This window comes from Setaria viridis, chromosome 3 (assembly GCF_005286985.2).
Source record: "Setaria viridis chromosome 3, Setaria_viridis_v4.0, whole genome shotgun sequence".
NCBI lineage: Eukaryota > Viridiplantae > Streptophyta > Magnoliopsida > Poales > Poaceae > Setaria > Setaria viridis.
Genome location: NC_048265.2, coordinates 18,609,529 through 18,628,395, shown reverse-complemented (window position 1 = coordinate 18,628,395; position 18,867 = coordinate 18,609,529). Strand labels below are relative to the sequence as shown.

General features: G+C 45.7%; 4 protein-coding genes across 6 annotated transcripts; 3 read left to right on the top strand and 1 right to left on the bottom strand.

The window, feature by feature from the left end:
* Positions 1 to 237: 237 nt before the first annotated feature.
* On the top strand, positions 238 to 2,246 carry LOC117848782 (putative clathrin assembly protein At1g03050). The gene is made up of 2 exons (XM_034730317.2): positions 238 to 982; positions 1,107 to 2,246. The coding sequence occupies exons 1-2, from the start codon at positions 238 to 240 to the stop codon at positions 2,198 to 2,200; spliced, it is 1,839 nt and encodes a 612-aa protein (XP_034586208.1). The 3' UTR covers positions 2,201 to 2,246.
* Positions 2,247 to 2,493: 247 nt separating this feature from the next.
* On the bottom strand, positions 2,494 to 6,602 carry LOC117848783 (uncharacterized). The gene is made up of 6 exons (XM_034730318.2): positions 6,444 to 6,602; positions 4,922 to 5,687; positions 4,497 to 4,774; positions 3,482 to 3,973; positions 2,912 to 3,364; positions 2,494 to 2,826 (listed from the first exon to the last, which is right to left on the bottom strand). The coding sequence occupies exons 2-5, from the start codon at positions 5,076 to 5,078 to the stop codon at positions 2,930 to 2,932; spliced, it is 1,362 nt and encodes a 453-aa protein (XP_034586209.1). The 5' UTR covers positions 5,079 to 5,687; positions 6,444 to 6,602; the 3' UTR covers positions 2,494 to 2,826; positions 2,912 to 2,929.
* A 2,456-nt stretch (positions 6,603 to 9,058) lies between these two features.
* Positions 9,059 to 13,740, top strand: LOC117850880 (DEAD-box ATP-dependent RNA helicase 17). Of its 2 annotated transcripts, XM_034732765.2 has the most exons (10): positions 9,059 to 9,417; positions 9,816 to 9,888; positions 9,972 to 10,081; positions 10,932 to 11,075; positions 11,165 to 11,273; positions 11,368 to 11,738; positions 11,829 to 11,902; positions 12,049 to 12,353; positions 12,805 to 13,051; positions 13,243 to 13,740. In XM_034732765.2, exons 1-10 carry the CDS (start codon positions 9,285 to 9,287, stop codon positions 13,489 to 13,491), a joined length of 1,815 nt encoding a protein of 604 aa, XP_034588656.1. In that variant the 5' UTR covers positions 9,059 to 9,284; the 3' UTR covers positions 13,492 to 13,740. The 2 variants fall into 2 exon arrangements, with proteins under 2 accessions (XP_034588656.1, XP_034588657.1); XM_034732766.2 differs by lacking the exon at positions 9,816 to 9,888.
* Positions 13,741 to 14,273: 533 nt separating this feature from the next.
* LOC117850881 (protein trichome berefringence-like 7) lies at positions 14,274 to 18,608 on the top strand. Of its 2 annotated transcripts, XR_004639383.2 has the most exons (5): positions 14,274 to 15,417; positions 16,403 to 16,561; positions 17,320 to 17,597; positions 18,219 to 18,359; positions 18,444 to 18,608. XR_004639383.2 is itself a non-coding variant. In XM_034732767.2 (4 exons), exons 1-4 carry the CDS (start codon positions 14,516 to 14,518, stop codon positions 18,239 to 18,241), a joined length of 1,362 nt encoding a protein of 453 aa, XP_034588658.1. In that variant the 5' UTR covers positions 14,274 to 14,515; the 3' UTR covers positions 18,242 to 18,608. The 2 variants fall into 2 exon arrangements, 1 of the variants encoding a protein (XP_034588658.1); XM_034732767.2 differs by having other exon boundaries at positions 18,219 to 18,608.
* Positions 18,609 to 18,867: the final 259 nt, after the last annotated feature.

Below are 18,867 nucleotides of genomic sequence, written 5' to 3'. Positions count from 1 at the left end.
GAAAAGTCAACCATTCGTCCCGGCCCGCTATGTAGTGTCAAAAAGGTCAACCCCTCTCTACACCATCCACGGCTCGGGCGTCTTCCCCGCCACCCGCTTTCCTCGCGCGCGCATTGCCATCCCCCGCGGCGCGCTCCGCCTCAAACGCCAGCACCGCACGTCCCCTCCCCTCCATTTGCCCGGACGACCCGCCCCGGCGCAAGAATCCATCCCGAGCGATCAATCGCGAGGCAAACCATGGCGCCGAGCAAGCTGCGCCAGGCGCTGGGCGCGGTCAAGGATCAGACGAGCATCGGGCTCGCCAAGGTCGGCAGCGGCGGCTCCGTGGCGGCGGATCTGGACGTGGCCATCGTCAAGGCCACCTGCCACAGCGAGTCGTTCCCGGCCGACGAGCGCCACATCCGGGAGATCCTGGCGCTCACCTGCCTCTCCCGCGGGTACGTCGGCGCCTGCGTGTCCTCGCTGTCGCGCCGCCTCGGCCGCACCCGGAGCTGGGCGGTGGCTCTCAAGACGCTGGTGATCGTGCACCGCGTCCTCGCCGACGGGGACCCGGCGTTCGAGCGGGAGCTGTTCTACGCCACGCGGCGCGGGACGCGGATGCTCAACATGTTCGATTTCTGCGACCGCTCCCGCGCCGACGCCTGGGACTTCTCCGCGCTCGTCCGCACCTACGCCGCCTACCTCGACGACCGCCTCGAGCACCGGATGCAGGGAAGGCACGGCGGCGGCGCCGCCCCGCCGCGCGGGGGCAGGCCGCTCCGCGAGGAGATGTACTACGCGTCCCCCGGGAACCGCTACACCTGCGACCTCACCTTCAACGGGAGGCAGCAGGACGACGCCGTGGCGGACGCCGAGGCGGACAGGGCGCTGGCGCTCGTGGCCAGGGACCCGCCGACGAGCGAGATGACGGTGGATCAGCTGCTCATCAAGGCCAACCAGCTGCATCACCTCCTCGACCGGTTCATCGCTTGCCGCCCCGTAGGTGAGTCCGTGACCGTGCACATATTTTGTCTTTTTCAATTCAAACTTGGATCATGTCGACAATGCCGTCCGTGCATTGGCCCACATAAATCATGCTGACCATCGAGGGACTCGTGCCGTCGCAGGTGCGGCGAAGGCGAACCGGGTGGTGGCGGTGTCGCTGTACCCGCTGGTGAAGGAGAGCGTGCAGCTCTACTGCGAGCTCACGGAGGCGATGGCCGCGCTCATCGAGCAGTTCGCGGAGATGGAGACCGCCGACTGCGAGCGCGTGCACGCCCTCTTCTGCGGCCTCGCCAAGCAGATGGAGGAGCTCGGGGCCTTCTACTCATGGTGCAAGGACGCCTGCGTGTGCCGCCAGTCCGACGTCCCGGAGGTGGAGGTCGTCACGCAGAAGAAGCTGGAGCTCATGGACGAGTTCATCCGCGACAGGCACGCCGCGGCGTCGCAGCAGGACTTCCCGCCTCCGTCGCCGTCGCTGGTCCTCGTCGAGGAGGATATGAACGCCACCAAGGCCCTTCCGGCGCCCGAGGAGCCGGCGGCCGCGGTGCCAGAGGAGGACACGGTGCAGGCCGAGCCGGAGAAACCGCTTGTCGTGGCCGACCTGGCCGACGAGGAGGCCGACTTCCTGAACCTGAAGGCGGATGCCATGCTCGCCGATGAGCACGGGCAGCAGCTGGCGCTGGCCCTGTTCGACGGCAACCCGGCCGGGTCGGCGCCGAGAGCCGATGCGTTCGACCACTCGGCGGCGGACTGGGAGACCGCGCTGGTGCAGTCGGCGAGCGCGCTGGCGAGCCAGCGCGCCGAGCTCGGGGGCGGCCTCAACATGATGGTGCTGGACGGGATGTACAGCCACGCGAAAGCCAACGCGGCGGTGGCCGACGCACAAGCGTTCTCCGGCAGTGCTAGCAGCGTGGCGCTGCGGCCGCCCGGGGCGCCGATGCTGGCGTTGCCGGCGCCTCCGGGAGCCAGCGGTGCCGCTGCAGGGGCCGACCCTTTCGCCGCGTCGGCGCTGGTGCCGCCTCCGACGTACGTTCAGATGTCCGATATGCAGACGAAGCAGCAGTTTCTGACGCAGGAGCAGGTAGTGTGGCAACAGTACGGCAAAAATGGCATGCAAGGGCAGGGGGCCTTGGCAATGCTAGAGCAGCGGCCGCAACAGCAGCTGCAGATCCTGCCACATGGAGGCTACAATTACCCAGGGTATCGTAGGAAGAGTTAGAATTTGCATTCACTTTCGTTCTCTTTACGATGTTGCAAATGTTGAAGCAAACGAGAAGATCGTTAGAGCATCAGAGTTATCAGACATTGAGTTTCGAAATAGTTTGTTATCAAATGGCGTAGTCGTTCAACCGAGAACAATAAAATGCTAGGCACTTCACCGCAATCTAGCGTTGCAACATGTCATCAAATATAATCCGTTAGGAAGCCTGCACCTGAACATCAGAAAACCTAGACGATTGGTAAAACTTAAAAATGCACTACAGAGCATAAGAAAGCAGAGAGCAACCAAGATATGAAAATAAGTATATATTGCAATAATTAACAATGGTTCGCATATTGTCAACATGAGCACACTAGTTTTGACAGAAATGGCTTTAAAGGCCAAGCAGGAAGCAAATACACACAGATAACACAAGCGAAAATTTACACGCCAAGTACTTATTGATCCTCAGCAGCAAGCCGAGCTTGGCAATAAGCTCAACCAGTTGGGAGCATGCAGTAGCCAATGCAGTTTAATCCAGCATTGAGCTTGCGAGAGATACCCGCCAAGAATGGCTTGGTTCAGAAGTGCAGCAGACTTTCTGAAGTCCATGGTGGATTAAGAGATATACCAGCATCAGAGAACTGCATGTTGCAACACCCAAACTAGTTTAGACAAGATGATCCAAGGAGGCAATATAACAAGCAAAAGGCATGACAACTATTTTACCTGACATTTGCAGACCAATCATGGGAATGGATACTGCATGTTTGGGTACGAGTAGTTGGTTGCCTCATCAGTGAAGCCGCCGTTATTGGGAGGAAAAACATCGAAAATGCTAGGCATTGTTGGTTCTACAGGACCTGACAGGGTAGCTACATCATGATGTCCATTGTACATGGACTGAGCTTGAGGATGCTGCATAAATTGATTGTTCTGCGCAGGATATTCACTGGGGAAGCTTGGATCAGACGCAAGGAGATCATTCAGTTCTATATAATCATCAGTAGAAAGTTCTCTGTCAGGTGGTAGGATTGTGTAATCTGTGGTGCCCACATTGCTGGTGCTGAAGTTGTTAGGCACTCCTAACCCAGCAAGCCCTGACAATTCATTGTAGAGACCAACAGTATTAACTTCAAAAGCGTGAGCCTCAGCTTCAGACATCGGAGGAAGGGCAGAGCTCTGCCAAGGAAGTGAAAGCTAATTAGTCAAAAAAATAAACATCTTGGAGAAATTCCTAAAGCAGAAGCATAAAAAAGATAAAGGAAACTAGTAATGATGAACAAGAGAGATTTATACCTCTCCAAGAGTAGCGTCATGAAGAGGAGAATCATTCAGGAATCTAGACAGCTCCTCCAATAGAAATCCATCACAATCATGAGGACTGTACATATCATCGACCCCATTGGATATGTTGTTCGCAGAAACCACACCCTCTCCAGACTGCTGAGCAGGTATATCTTGGATAGCAGAACCAGCAACAGTATAGCCAAATGTTAAGTCCTCAACACAAGTAGTTGCTGTGGCATGAGCAAATGATGATTCCTCTCCAGCACAAGCAGCAGATGCATTCTGTAGAGGTGGTTCACGAACAGCACCTGCAGGGACTTCATGTTGGGCATGTGAGTCCTCCGTTGGGTTCACTACTTCTGAAGAGGTCATCAACGGAAACATAGAAGCTTCCGCTTCTGCATTATCCCATTCTGCTTCATTAAATGGTGCCCCATATTGCTCCCCAATCCTTGGACCAAGGCCACTTTTCTTGAAAATTTTGCAGAGAACAAAAGCATCCTGCATGTGTAATAAGAAACAAGGACAATCAGTATTGTGTAAGGTATTGTATAATCTACCCCATCAGTTAAACAGAAAATAAGCTCAGAATTGTATTTGTATCAATGGTTCTTTTCTCACTGTTTCACCACACAAATTGAACATAAAAAAAAAATTCCCTTAACTTTCCACAAAACATAACATTCATACTACAGGAGCAATTACGTAGTGACTCAATATATCAACAAGAACATTTAACAAATGTGTTTGTTTACCATACAGAGAACATAAGAATCATTTAACTTCTTAACTTTTTACATAAATAATTGGTTGTATTAAGAACTACATAGAAACCATCATGGTAATTGGCTGTATTAAGAACTACTCCCTCCGTTTCAAATTGTAGGTCGTTTTGACTTTTCTAGATTCGTAGATATTATTATGCGTCTATATCCAGATGCATAACAAAAAAACTATGCACCTAGAAAAGCCAATTTGGGACGGAGGGAGTACATAGAAACCATCATGAGACAAGTAGCATTACCTTAGAGAAACCAGCAGAAACCAACTCCTCATCTTCCATTTTGTATTCATACATCACCCAGTCAGTTCTGTCACCTTTAGGGGCCTTGCCTTCATGAAATATCAATGTTTTCTTCATCCCAACAATGCGAGAGTTAAGCATGATTGTTCTATCTTTTCCACTAGTCTTCCAGTAACCATTTGGAGTGGCGCGGTTTGTTCTAGACCCATTAGGATATTTCTTGTCACGAGGACAAAAGAAGAACCACTCAAGATCTTTGCTTCGAAGAGAGGACTTGTCTGCGCACAAAGGAAGATCAGTGCACAGACATGAGCAAAATTTTACATCGAATTAAGAAAAGGCATCTGCTAGCATAATTGAATATTCTATTTTTTCAGCACCAGTTACCAATATTGAAAGTTAAGAGATAAGTGCAAATGAATTACCAGGGAGATCCCAGGGAGGAAACTTGTACAGATCAACCTCTGATATAGCGTCTACAATAAGTTTCTTTCCCATAATCTTCCTCTTTAAGTAGTAGGAAGTGAGCTCAACATCTGTTGGGTGGAAACGAAAACCAGGAGGCAGGCTAGTTTGCGCCATCACCCTAATGCCTGCTTTGCCTTTAGCACCAACAGGAATATAGAGAGATCTCAAGACAAAAGCAGAAATGCTTCTAGGAGATCACTAGTTCACCAGAAAGAGAAAAGCTTGAGTGCACGGACAAGTGAATCCAAGTGCACAAATCAGCAAAGCGGAATAGAGCCGCTTTCGAATGTGAGTGCAGAATGCAGCAAGGGAACTTCAGGACTGTTTGAGCAGAGAGCAGGACAATCCAACCTCTAGACAAGCTTTCAGAAGGAGAGTCACAAGATTGACAAGACCAGAGAGATGTTGGTCAAGTCACGGAAAGGGACCAGAGAACACAATTGCTGAGAGAAACTACAGTTGGCAAGACTCAAGGGAAGCAGGAGACCAAGGACTCGGCCGAACGATGTTTCTGGACTTAGATGAGAGGACTTGAGTCTTGCCAAATTCACCAGCTACAACTGATTCACATGGTAGGAAGTATTAGCACAAAACTCCTGGTGTTCCACTTGTATCAAGTGAAATCTCGGAATTTTATGCAGTATATGAACCAGAAGTAGCACGAGAGGAAATAAGGGTGTCCTCCGGCGACTTCAGCAGACATGGGTGACGAGGATCAGTATCCTGCACAAAAACATCATGATAGATAAATACATAGAAGAATCATACAGGAATATACAATTTTTGCTGACGACTCTTGAAAAAAAAAAGCATATTGTGTCATGATTAGATGCAGTGATCAGTGATATGATCAGACACCTAACATCAAACCTAGACGGTACAGTAGAGCATATTCGAACAAATAAAACATTCTAGGAGACAGCTGATTCTAAAGCTCATACTACCCAGACAAGTGTCACATAAGTAGAGAATCCAATTGTCACATCAACAGATAGATCTGTCTAATCCCCCACCAATCAAATTTTTACAGGCCTATTAATCATAATCATTTGGGAGGAAACCAACTAAGTCAACGATCAAACTCGAACCCATAATTCATCCCCAATCTGTGACCAACCAAGATACCAGTCAACGCTCCACAAACCAACGCCCCAATCAACGAAATCCTAAACTGCATCAAGACATACCAAGCCGATCAATCTCATGCACCCCCAAATCAGCGACCGTATCGATCAAACGCAACCCTAATTCGCAATCCCAACCGCTAACCCCCGATCGATCGAAGGCAGAACCAATCCGATTCACAATCCGCTATCACCAGCCATGAGGCGTACTAATCGCCCAACCCTCTCAATTCCCCACCTGCGCCCAAATCAAACCACAGATCGATACCGATCCCGACCTAATAGGCCCAGAACGTCCCAAAATCGCACAGATCGGCGCAATAGACGACGAGGAAGGGAGATCGGAGGGGCTTACGGGGAAGACGAAGGGAAGCCAGCAGGCCGATGGGGAGGACCGAGGAGGAGGAGGAGGAGGAGGTGAGCGCCGCCGTCTGGTCAATGGAGGTGAGGTGCGGTTTGTGTGGGGGTGGGGGGATCGCGTAGCTGTGGAAGGGCTGTTATAAAGGCGCGGGAGTGTGGAGTTGGGCCGGGACGCTGGCGAGTGGGCCCAGAGGGTTTTTCTTATTCCTATGCTTCCAACCCCCGCCGCGTTGTGCGACTTCTCGGAAACTTCCCCAGCACGCGAGTACGCGACCATGGTTGCCAAATTTCCACCCCGGACCCGGCCGCCGTGTGCCCGTGTCCTGGGGTTTTACGTTTCCAACCTGCGCCGGGAGGGGTTTAAGAAATATGGAAATCGGAGGTTGAATATGTAATGATCCTTGACCAGCAGTTTGACTGTGATTTCTGTGAATCATACATCAATGATTAGAGTTTCAGAAAATATCGATAATTATCAAATATTGTTATTTCATTTCTTTACATGATTTACAGTATGGTATATTAAGTCCTAAAATTATTCAATTTTCTTGTTTACTAAATGCACCATGTTTTGAAGGAGTAGGCCTTATTCTTTTCCATATTAAACCAATATAGTAAACCGTTACTTCTTTTTACTAACAATTCTATTTATATCTAGTGAAAATTTCTTAATATAAAAGGACACTGCATAGCCATAAAAAATATGCTATGTTAAGAAAATAGAGCTAGGTAGAGTAAACACAACTTGGCACCCAGATTTTTTTTTTAGAATTTGCGAATGAGTCGTAGCTCTGCTGGAGCACTGATCATGAGTTCAATCCCTGCAATTCCTTATTAGAATTTTTCCTCACAATAATTTTTGCATTCTCTCTTGTATGAAGTGGGGGGAATGTGACTTACCTGTTTTGCATATAAAGTCATGGATGTTTCCAGTAATATCTTAAAAGGACGTGATCTTCATCCGGGGATCGAGATGTGTATACATGTAGAGTGTGCACGTGTGGGATCGGTATGAGAAACGAAAAAAACACACATTTAAAAAAAATCTAAAAATGAAGCTAGTCAAAGGAACACCAACATATTTAGCCAGGACAGGGGGTGTTTGATAGTCCCGCTAAAGTTTAACACCTGTCACATCGGATGTTTAGATGTTAATTAGGAGTATTAAATATAGACTACTTACAAAACTAATTGCACAGATGGAGTCTAATTCACGAGACGAATCTATTAAGCCTAATTAGTCCATGATTTGACAATATGGTGCTACAGTAACCATTTGCTAATGATGGATTAATTAGGCTTAATAGATTCATCTCGCGAATTAGCTCATGTTTTATAATTAGCTCATATTTAGTCCTTCTAATTAGCATCTGAACATCTGATGTGATACTGCTTTAGCAACCTAATATTCAAATACCCCTCCATAGAGGAGGGTAGTATTCCGTTAATTAGTAAAAGTAACGACTAGCAACTACTATTTCAACTGTACTCTGCTATCCTCAGTCTCTATTAAAGAAGGGATTGTTCAAACTTGTGGAAGGTTAGGGGCCTGTTTAGTTCCTCCAAACTTCCAACTTTGACACTATGCAAAAAGAAGATTCCCCATCACATTAAATTTACGGTATATGCATGGAGTACTAAATGTAGACGAAATCAAAAACTAATTGTATAGTTTTGTTGTACTTTGTGAGATGAATCTTTTGAGCCTAATTAGTCAATATTTGGATAATAATTCACAAATACAAACGAAACGCTGCAGTGTGCTATAGTGCTACAACAGTGATTTTGCATCTCCAAAGTTGGACAACTAAACAAGGCCTAGATAAGTTGTGCCCTGCATTAGGTGTTCAGAGCAGACTTCGTTATCCAATATTAATATAATTTTCTAAGTTTATGCTTTTTATACATGTCATTATATAGAATCTTTTATGTCACTCGCACAACCTCTAAAATTTCTTACGAGTCAACACACTACATTTAGTAGTATTTGGTTTCTATTAACATTAAACATATGCATACCAAATTTTGCTAAATATTGATTTGAATTTCATATCGTGTTTATAATCTTTAGCTGCTACTAAAATTTAAGTAGCTCTCAACACTTTATTTTTTTAAGACTTTGTAGAAATTTATGTGGATTCCATCTGGGTCAACAGATATGCCTATTCACCTTGTTGCTTGAACCAAACTGAAGGGTGTTTCGATCCATGACTAATTTTTAGCTCGGGTCATATTGGATGTTTGGATACCACTTAGAAGAACTAAACGTGACTAATTATAAAACTAATTGCATAAGCCATGGCTAATTCGTGAAATGAATCTATTAAACCTAATTAGTCCATAATTAACACATATTTACTGTAGCATCACAGAGTCAAATGATGGATTAATTAGGCTTAATAGGTTCGTGTCGCAAATTACCCTTCATTTATACAATTAGTTTTATAATAATCTTCATTTATACAATTAGTTTTATAATTAATCTATATTTAATGCTTCTAAGTATAAAAATTGTTACTGAACTTCAGTGCTGTCTCCGAACGGAGCCTGAGTCACAAGAATTTATACACATTTTTTGGAAAAATAAACCCAATTCAAATTCGTGCTTCAGTCTGCAACCTCCGCCACTGCAAACCTAACTGGCTAGCCGCCGGAACTCGCGTCGCACCCCTCTCCAAGTCTCCATGCGCCGCCTTTTCCAGTAACCCCAGCCGTCCACGCCGCCGCTCTCCCTGCGTCGGTCGCGGCGCCCTGACCATACCCTCCCGGTCTAGCCCAGCTCTCCCAGGTCGCCACCACCAGCATCCTCTCCTCTGCATCGCCGCTGCTCCCCGTTATGTCCAAGAAGCTCGGTAAGCCGCCGCCAGCGGCGGCGGCGGCGGTGCAGGAGGAGGGGAGAGAGGAGCTGTTTGCTTCATGCTCCTTCGCCGACCTCGGGCTCCACCCTACCCTCTGCGCCCACCTTCAAGGTCGCGCTCTATCTTTCCTTCACTCTCCTTTTTTTTCGCCCGTGTTGTTCAGTTGTGATTTGGGAGTTCGATTGTGAATCTTGCTCCCAGCACTATCAAGTTCTGTTTGTTGACATTAGCTTCGTTACGATTTCTTATATTTGGGGAATGCCCAATCGAGTATGGTACACAAATCTCAACAAACTACCTTCGTGGATGTTAATCGAATTAGCGCAGCTCGATGAAATTGGTGCCCTAATGGAGTGTTTGTATATGTTGTCGAGTGCATTCTGCATAAAACATGACTGCTCCCTGGTTATCTGGTCCATAACTAGCAGAGAAATGAACAAAACCCTGCAAAAAGGAGGTGCATTTTCCTGCTTGCTAAATGAGCATTGGTTTTCTTTTCTTTAATTTAGATAAGATGGGTTTTCAAACACCGACGCGAATTCAAGCTCAGGCAATTCCTGTCGCCATGTCTGGACAGCACATGTATGCTCTAATTTATCACAAGTCATTAAGCGGACAACTTCTTTCTTAAAAAAAAGGAATAATGTTTGCATTGCTAATTTCAGGCTAGTGAAGGCTGCAACTGGCACTGGGAAAACTCTTGCGTACCTTGCACCCATTGTTCACCTTCTCCAGATGAGGGAGCCTCGTGTCGATAGAACTCATGGAACTTTTGGTAATTGCTTGTTGGGCACCTGAGCCTTTTTTTATGATCATGTGCTGGCGTGCTGCATTTTATCTTAATATCTCTATCTATCAAATTTAGTTCAGTAAAGCCAGTCTCATTGTTTCCTCTCTGTATAACCTTATACCTAGTGCTGTTGTCTATCATTATATGATCTTCTCCAGAAGTTGTTCTTGTATTCTACATCTTTGTTTGTTGAAGAAAATGAACTCACTGCTACATTTGTTGTCACCTTTGAAAAGTACGACAAGTTTAAATTGTTAATGTGTCATGGATTTTACTTTGATTGAAGTAGTATCTTTTCATGTTCTTTGGATTTATGGTTATTTCCATTGCAATTTTAGGGCCTGGTTGTTTGAGCTGCAGCTTTTGAGCTTTTCTAAAAAGTTGCTGCTAGCTTTTTGGTTCTGAAAAGCCAACACTAGCTTTTAGAAGATGTATTTAGCTTTCTGAACTCAAAAAGCTACGAAAAGCTCACAAAACTGAGCTTTCCAGCTTTCCATATAAACTCAGCTTTTCTAGGCTTCCAGCTTTCCGGAAGCTGCACGAGAAGTTCGCTGTTTGTTTGAGCTTCTGGCTTTTTACGCTGAGAAACTGCCAGGAAGCTCAAACAAACAGGCCCTTAGCTGTGCCAGCTATCCTAATGATGCTGACAAGTGGAATATATGTTAAAACATATCCAGAGGAAATCATCTGCCACATACGACCAATTACTAAGTGATTATGACCTATCTAGTAAATCTGCATCATGCTGTACAATGAAGAATAAAATTCTCTACCGACCAATTCTTCCCTCAACAACCCCTAATACTGATCGACACCACTAATTCTTTGATGGTAGCGTTGGTGCTCGTGCCAACGCGAGAGTTATGCTTACAGGTTTATGGGATTGCACAGCAGCTGGTTCATCGTTTTCATTGGATTGTCCCTGGGTATGTCATGGGTGGTGAAAACAGAGCAAAAGAGAAAGCAAGACTGCGGAAAGGTATATCTTGTTCGTTCGATAAAGTCATTTATGGAATCAAATGTACCGCTATGTGATGTCATGCTTTGACTCTGGACATTTGTTTCTAGGAATATCAATTCTCATTGCTACCCCTGGACGCCTTCTTGACCATTTGCAGCATACTGCATCATTTGTTTATTCAAATTTGCGCTGGATAGTTTTTGATGAAGCTGACAGGTCTGATAGCAATGGTCTCATCATTTGGTTTTCAAAGAAGATTTCTTGTTTTATGGGAACAATTTTAACCACGCCTGTGTTTGTATTAATGCAGCATTCTTGAACTTGGTTTTGGGAAAGCAGTTGAGGATATTCTAGAAAACTTGGGTTCAAGGAATGGTGCTCCTGATCAAAATAAAAACAAAGGAGAGCATATCCGAAGGCAAAACCTTCTCTTATCTGCAACTCTTAATGAGAAGGTGAATCGGTTAGCTAAAATTAGTTTGAAGAACCCAGTGATGATTGGCCTTGATGATCAAAAGAAGCCCTCAGGGAAAACCAACAGGCTGGGGAACAGTCATACTTCTCTATTATCTGATGATGATGAGGACAGGATACTGGAAAAGCGAAATGATATATTGGAACATGCAGATGCAGTTGATGATTTCAAGCTTCCTGCACAACTGGTCCAAAGATACGTTAAAGGTAGCAACAAGTTGCTTTCTTTAAACTTTTTAAAGTTCATGCCTGTCATTTGTTACTTAGGTGATATAACAAAGTGTTGTTTTTATTTAGTTTCATGTGGCTCGAGGCTTGCAGTTCTTCTTACGATTCTCAAATCTCTATTTGAAAGACAAATCTCTCAAAAGGTTAGTTGCATATTATGCCCTGAAGCGGTTTAAATTTCACTGAACTGTAATTTTTAACCAAAAGTTTCACTTGGCACAAATAGGTCCAGGAATTCCTGAGACTACTAACTATTACGGGTTAGCTTACATTATTATTATTTTTGCAGGTTGTTATTTTCTTGTCAACCTGTGACTCTGTTGATTTCCACCATACAGTACTCAGCCAGCTTGAATGGAGCTCTGGCCCCCAACTTGATATGGATAAGAAGCAAAAGTTTCTTAGCTGTAAAGTGTTCCGTTTGCATGGTAATATGGAGCAGGATGATCGCAAAAAGTCATTTCTGGGTTTTGGTTCTGAGAAATCTGCAATTCTTGTATCTACTGATGTTGCTGCTAGAGGCTTGGACTTTCCAAAAGTCAAGTACATCATACAGTATGATTCTCCTGGAGAAGCTTCTGAATACGTTCACAGGTACCTGAAGCATCTCCTTGTCTGATGCCCTTGTAGGTTTTTGGTCTATTATCTCGTTTGTAATTTTGTGTATTGGATCTGAACAAAATATGTGCTTGCATTTTGCTTGCCTATTACATAGTTTTGTATTATGTTTCTGGTGTTCACTGCATTTCTGATACAGTACATCTTTTTATCTAGCAGGTTGCTTATACTAAGGCAGTTGGCAGTGTTTTCTTACTTGCTATTCTGTTTTATACTACCTCCAGTTAATAAAACAAGCCGCTTTGGACAATAATTTTGGCCTGGCACTAGTTGTTTCCACTTGTCAGAAATGGCTTGTTTTACCGACTGGAGGGAGTAGTTTCTTTTGAAGATGCTAAACACCCAATGTATAAGCAACAAACATAGTTTGCACTCTACTTTGCCATTGCTAGTTATGTTTTAATAAACACTATCCACTTCATTATAGGGTTGGAAGAACTGCAAGGATTGGTGAAAAGGGGGAGGCTCTCCTGTTTCTGCAACCTATTGAACTTGACTACTTGAAAGATCTGGAGTCACACGGTGTATCACTGACAGAATATCCCTTTCAAAAGGTTTTGGATAGTTTTCCTGTAAATGGACAGAAACCTCACAAAAGGAAGATGATATCTTTAGACATGCACCCTTGGATAATGTCTCTGCAGAGATCGCTGGAGGGTTTTGTCACTGCTGAGGTAATGCATATTTACTTTTCCATCTACCTCTATTTTCTGTTTGGAGAATATTATGTTTCACCCTTCAATGATGAGCAGACGTGTACATGTGGAATGCTTTTGCTGATTACTTGTTATGAATATCGTAAACTAAGCTTTAAGCAACAGATATCAATGAATAATATATTGTGGCATTCTTGATTCTTTTCCAGGATGCTACAAAGAAGCTTGCCAGGGATGCTTTCTGTTCCTGGGTTCGTGCCTACACTGCCCACAGAGGCGAACTGAAGAAGATTTTCATGGTCAAGAAGCTCCACCTAGGGCACGTAGCGAGGAGCTTCGGGCTGAAGGAGCAGCCATCGTTGGTGGGGAGGTCGCACCAGGTGCAGCTGAAGAAGAGGAAGAAGGAGCAGAAGCGTGAACGGCCTGCCAAGAGGAGAAAGCTCCCCTCCAAGAAGTGAGCTTGCACATCCGAAGTGGCTCGGCCCTTGTCTTAGATCGTGGGTCATGGTCCACTCCGATTTTGGAACTAACAGCAGTGGTGGCCTGAAGTTGAATGCTCCACTGATAAGAGCTGTTTTGTTCGCTAAATTACATATTTGGATGTTGGCTTGGAAATTGGAATGTAGCAACTAGCAACACATATACACCATGTCTGTTGGGATGAGATTATGTATCATTTGAGTACCCATCTGGGTTTCCTTAGCAAATTTCACGCCTGCCTCTCCACTTACAAACGGTTTGTTCAGAAACCATCAGCCTGATTATGTGCGTCCAATGGAATTGCTCGACCATTAGGTCACTGATGACGCAACCAAGTGCTTCTTGTCCCCAATAGACAAATCCTCCAGTGTCACTGTTGAGTAAACTATTAGGCCCCAATCACTAACGATCTCTGACTTTCAGTTTCATGTACCACCCATTACAGTATTTTATACCTTTCATCTCTAGGTGGTTGGCCGTACTTGTACTTGATCACCAGCAAAATCTTCAGCAAACAGAAAAGCAAAGGGGGAAAAGGTCTGCTGCAATGCTGATCAGGTAGGTAACCTGGCTATTCTTCCCCTAGCGCAAAGTCTGCACGGCTGAATCACCAATCAGGCAAATTCCGGAAGGCCTTTGGTTTTGCCTGATCCAACATGTGGGCCCTGGCGGCTTCGGACCCCACATGCCAGTGACCACTCACGCTTCGTCCAGCGAAGTGGAGCCAGACGATCCACCCACCCCCCCCCCCCCCCCCCCCCCCCCAACCGCCTCCACCAGCTCCCGCCGTCACGCCGCCAGAGCGAGCTCAGGGGCCAGCTCGGAGTCGGAGGAACCGCGCCCACGCCACGCGGCGAGCTTGGAGCCCCTCCAGGGATTCCCCACGCCGGGCAGCCTCCGCGGGGCCACTCGGGGCAGGCGGCGACCGCCGCATACTGCTGATTTGGTGGGCGGGGGGAACCGAGGGATGAGAGATCTGGTGCCAGCGGCGGCGGGAGCGAGATGGTGACCGCTAGCGCGGGCTCGAGCCGGGGCGCCCCCGCGCGCGTCGCGGCGCGGGGCGGCGGCGCCGGGCCCGGGCCCGGGAGCCCGCGCGCCTCTCCTGCCGCGATCGCCTTCGCGGAGCTGCGCCGCAGGTGGCGGTGGGCGCCCTCTGGCGCGTCGCCACTGGAGCGCGCGGCGCACGCGTTCCTCCTAGCCTCCGCGGCGCTGGTGCTCTCCTGCGCGCTCTACCTCTACGTCTTCCGCTACCTCGGCCGGGGAGGGCGCGCGGTCGACGCCGCGGGCTTCGTCGGGGACGCCGGCCTGGGCCTCGGCCTCGGCCTCGGCGCCGGCGCCGAGCGGTGCGACGTGTTCGACGGTGCATGGGTGCCCGACAACACGGGACGCCACCCGCTCTACAACAGCTCCGAGTGCCCGTTCGCGGAGCGCGGGTTCGACTGCCTCGCCAACGGCCGGAACGACACGGGCTACCTGAGGTGGCGGTGGAAGCCGCGCCGGTGCGAGGTGCCGCGGTTCGCGGCCCGCGCGGCGCTGGAGCGGCTGCGCGGGAAGCGGATGGTGTTCGTGGGGGACTCCATGAGCCGCACGCAGTGGGAGTCCTTCATCTGCATGCTCATGACCGCGGTGGACGACCCCAGGACCGTCTTCGAGGTGAACGGGAACGAGATCACCAAGACGATACGGCACCTGGCGGTCAGGTTCGCGTCGCATGGCCTCACAGTGGAGTTCTTCCGCTCGGTGTTCCTCGTGCAGCAGCACCCTGCGCCGCGGCATGCCCCCAAGAGGGTCAAATCCACATTGAGGGTGGACAGGATGGATAATCTCAGCCGGAAATGGCTGAATTCAGACATACTGGTTTTCAACACCGGGCATTGGTGGACACCGACCAAATTGTTTGATACGTAAGGTCCCTTGCATTGATTTACCATGCCTTTTAGTTCTAAACTTGAAAAACGTCGTAGTAGTTTCAGTACTTTTTGTCAGTATGTCTGCTTTGCCACTCACATTTTCTTAGGATTGCACACTTGTGTACATTAATGATTGAATAGGTCCGTTCACTTATGTAAACTGATAGAGGCACCATAGATAATTGCACACTTGTGTACCTATATAGATAATTGCACATTTGTGTACCTATCAACTGTGAATATGGAGCATAGACGATGGAGGAATATGTCTGTTCACTTAGATACTCTGGTTGCTGCAGATTTTTTTTAATACTGCACCCTATTTTAGAGATACCCTTTTTTTCGGAAAAGACAATGGAGGAATGGGTCTGTTCACTTCGATACTCTGGTTGCCGCTGAGTATTGCTGCTGAGTATTTTTTTATACTGGACCTTGTTTTAGAGATGTAGAGATGGAATCCTTGCTCATGTTCTAGTTAGAGGTAGAGTCTGGTACCATTTTGCATTTCGAGAAGCGATGTATGTGTCTATTTAGCATGGATACCAATTATACGAGAGACCCTTGGGTGTCAGGGTGGGGGGATACAATTCCTACGAATGAAGGGGAAAATGTGAGTGCCTTGCATATACCGTGCAATACCCACCTTTTTCATAGGAATCTACTTATCAAAAGAGCTTCATCTGACCTACTGTAAGCACAGTCGTACATGATCTTGAAATGGCATCATTAAAATTGCCAACCTGTTTATTTTATTTGCTGTATGATAAGCTCCTCCCATTCAACATATTTTCCATTTGTTTCCACAGAACACTGTGTTCACATCATTAGTCAAGTTTCTTTTGCTTGTTCTAGCATCACCAAGTGGCATTTGACATTGCCTTTTCGTCTTCAGATTTTATGTGTTCATAATTTATTTACTGATGTAACTGAAACATAAGGTAGACAGTTTAGCAGTTTTCTGACTTTGTTTTCCCAACAGGGGTTGCTATTTCCAGGCCGGACGTTCTCTTAAACTAGGTACATCCATCGAAGCAGGTTTCAGGATGGCATTGGAGACCTGGGCCTCGTGGGTAGAAAAAAGAGTTGATTTAAACCGAACACATGTCTTCTTTCGCACATATGAGCCATCTCATTGGGGGTATGTTTTATAACAAACTCATTATCATGGTTGTCGGGCATTTGAATCTCATGGAAAAAATAGAAATTTATCTTCATCCATGTATCTTGATAAATGATAACCAATATAGCCATGTATTTTTCAGTCCTATTAGATAATATACTGCTATGCCTTTACTTATGTAAATTGATAGATGCGCCATAGATAATTGCAGAGATTTAATTATAGTGGTGTCTTTATTTTTTTTTGCAAAATTAGGTTGAGATCCCAATCTATTTTGACTACATGTAATCTATAATCAGTCTACTCTGCTGTGCAATGTGTCTTATAGCTCCACCAAGACATATGTAATGATGTATATGCTTGATTTGACCTACATTATGATTCAAGAGTTGTAAACTGCTTCACGTAAATAAACTGCTAAACCGTCTTATGCTTTGCAGGATCAAATTGTGGTTGCACTGCATTTAGTTAATACAGATACCTTATCTCACAAACCTGTTCATGTGATATTTCACTGTTATGCTACACAATTGTATTTCATTTTTTCTGTATGGCAGTATGCATCTCTCTAGTTGGTGCAGAGGCTGGAAGTTATGCTTCATTGAGGAAAAAACTTCGTTTTTTCCATTCCTAAAATTATGATATGGTCTAGCACGACCATGATTACCACAAAAGATAGCATTATTGCAAGAATTTTTGCACTATCAATTCTTTTCTTCATTTGCTGTGCTGTAGCTATCCTACATGAACTGACAAGAGGCTCTTCCCATTTACAGGGACACGAGCCAAAAGGTATGTGAGGTAACAGAGCAGCCTTCATCGGAGGCCAAAGGAAATGATAAGAGTGAATTTGGGGCTATACTTGCTGATGTTGTCGCCAACATGAAAGTTCCTATAACAGTTCTAAATGTAACTTTAATGGGAGCATTCAGAAGTGATGCTCATGTTGGCACTTGGAGTTATCCTCCGACTGTACTTGATTGCAGCCACTGGTGTCTCCCAGGAGTCCCGGATGCTTGGAATGAACTCATATTTTCTTACATTTTGACAAATGGTGAGTTCTTAGCTATGCTAAGATGTTTCTTCTTTTCTATGAATACTGTGAGAAAAAATGATGTGTTTCAAAAAGACAGACCATATCACAAATTGCTTTCAGCTGCAACAAATAGTGTTATTCACTGCACTATAGTATGATGAAGTTTAAAGACTTGCAGACACAATGCATAAGCACTTGCTAGATCTACTGAACCATAATACCCATGGAATGTCATACATTACATGAAATTTTCCAATCACAAATAGTCAGATTCACAGTTACTTGAAGGGGGGAATAAGAGGTTGCTCCGAGAGAAGATGGCTTAGTCTATGATAGTTGACCCTTGATAACCTTCAGTCAAGCAATCCATCTGGAGTGATCAAGCGCTCTTTACTGATGCAACTTTGGAAAGTCTCAAGTTGCAATCTTCCAAATATTGTCCATTGTACATATTTATCATTTGTTGTCCAATATGTGAGTTTGCTAGGATAGTATCTTTTTACCTGTGTTAGTATGTGATGTGGCTTGAGTTGCTTCAAGTGTTACAGAAGAGTTTTTCATTCCTTAACTTGAGCTTGTCTTCATTTTAGTTGGATGGTGAGTTGACCTTGTTTTTTTTTTCACGTCCAAATTGCACAGGTTGGCGAAACATGGCAGGGTGAATGTTGTGGCAGCATACTCAATTACTCCCACTTGTGTATTTTGATATTTGACATTATCACGTATAGTTGAGGATTAACATACGTCCTGGACGGGGCAGCTGCATCTGGCATCTTCTAGGTGGTCACTGGACTTCTACATTCTTTTCTTCTTTGACCTCTTTGACATTTTTTAAACGAATTTTATTCTTTGACCTGTATACAGTGTGAAGCATGGCATCGAGAGCTGTAGATTTTGTATCACTTCTTTTCGTTGCTAAGGATTAGATAGCTTCAGAGCATAGACATTCATTCTGTTACCGTCTGTACTAACAGTTCATTTTATATTGTCAAAAATCAAATTTATGAAACAAGTGTCCACTTCAGTTAAGTTGCAAAATTTGCTTGCTTAGCATAATACAACCGGTGCATTCTCCCACCCGAGAAATTCGTATAATTACCATTGATTGGGCTCTTTCGAGAGAGACTAAAGCTGACTTTTTGATCCATAGCTCGGATGGATGATTGCATAGTGCGTATACGGTATACATAGAGCTTGTTGAAGGCATTCAGTTGGAATACTGATATGACATGTTTGGGATTTGGATCATGAAGTTCTTTTTTCTAGAATTATAGCAAGGGGAAAGTGC

What these genes read in the sequence shown, in the direction of transcription:
- LOC117848783 (XM_034730318.2), bottom strand. Translation starts at nt 5,078, where the DNA reads ATGGCGCAAACTAGCCTGCCTCCTGGTTTTCGTTTCCACCCAACAGAT. An exon ending in TCCTCCCTGGGATCTCCCTG is followed by an intron (nt 4,775 to 4,921) that starts GTAATTCATTTG and finishes CTTTGTGCGCAG; the next exon opens with ACAAGTCCTCTCTTCGAAGC. An exon ending in TTTCTGCTGGTTTCTCTAAG is followed by an intron (nt 3,974 to 4,496) that starts GTAATGCTACTT and finishes TTACACATGCAG; the next exon opens with GATGCTTTTGTTCTCTGCAA.
- LOC117848782 (XM_034730317.2), top strand. Translation starts at nt 238, where the DNA reads ATGGCGCCGAGCAAGCTGCGCCAGGCGCTGGGCGCGGTCAAGGATCAG. An exon ending in CATCGCTTGCCGCCCCGTAG is followed by an intron (nt 983 to 1,106) that starts GTGAGTCCGTGA and finishes GTGCCGTCGCAG; the next exon opens with GTGCGGCGAAGGCGAACCGG.
- LOC117850880 (XM_034732765.2), top strand. Translation starts at nt 9,285, where the DNA reads ATGTCCAAGAAGCTCGGTAAGCCGCCGCCAGCGGCGGCGGCGGCGGTG. An exon ending in TAGAACTCATGGAACTTTTG is followed by an intron (nt 10,082 to 10,931) that starts GTAATTGCTTGT and finishes CTTTGATGGTAG; the next exon opens with CGTTGGTGCTCGTGCCAACG. An exon ending in GAAAGCAAGACTGCGGAAAG is followed by an intron (nt 11,076 to 11,164) that starts GTATATCTTGTT and finishes ATTTGTTTCTAG; the next exon opens with GAATATCAATTCTCATTGCT.
- LOC117850881 (XM_034732767.2), top strand. Translation starts at nt 14,516, where the DNA reads ATGGTGACCGCTAGCGCGGGCTCGAGCCGGGGCGCCCCCGCGCGCGTC. An exon ending in CCGACCAAATTGTTTGATAC is followed by an intron (nt 15,418 to 16,402) that starts GTAAGGTCCCTT and finishes TTTTCCCAACAG; the next exon opens with GGGTTGCTATTTCCAGGCCG. An exon ending in TTCTTACATTTTGACAAATG is followed by an intron (nt 17,598 to 18,218) that starts GTGAGTTCTTAG and finishes CAAATTGCACAG; the next exon opens with GTTGGCGAAACATGGCAGGG.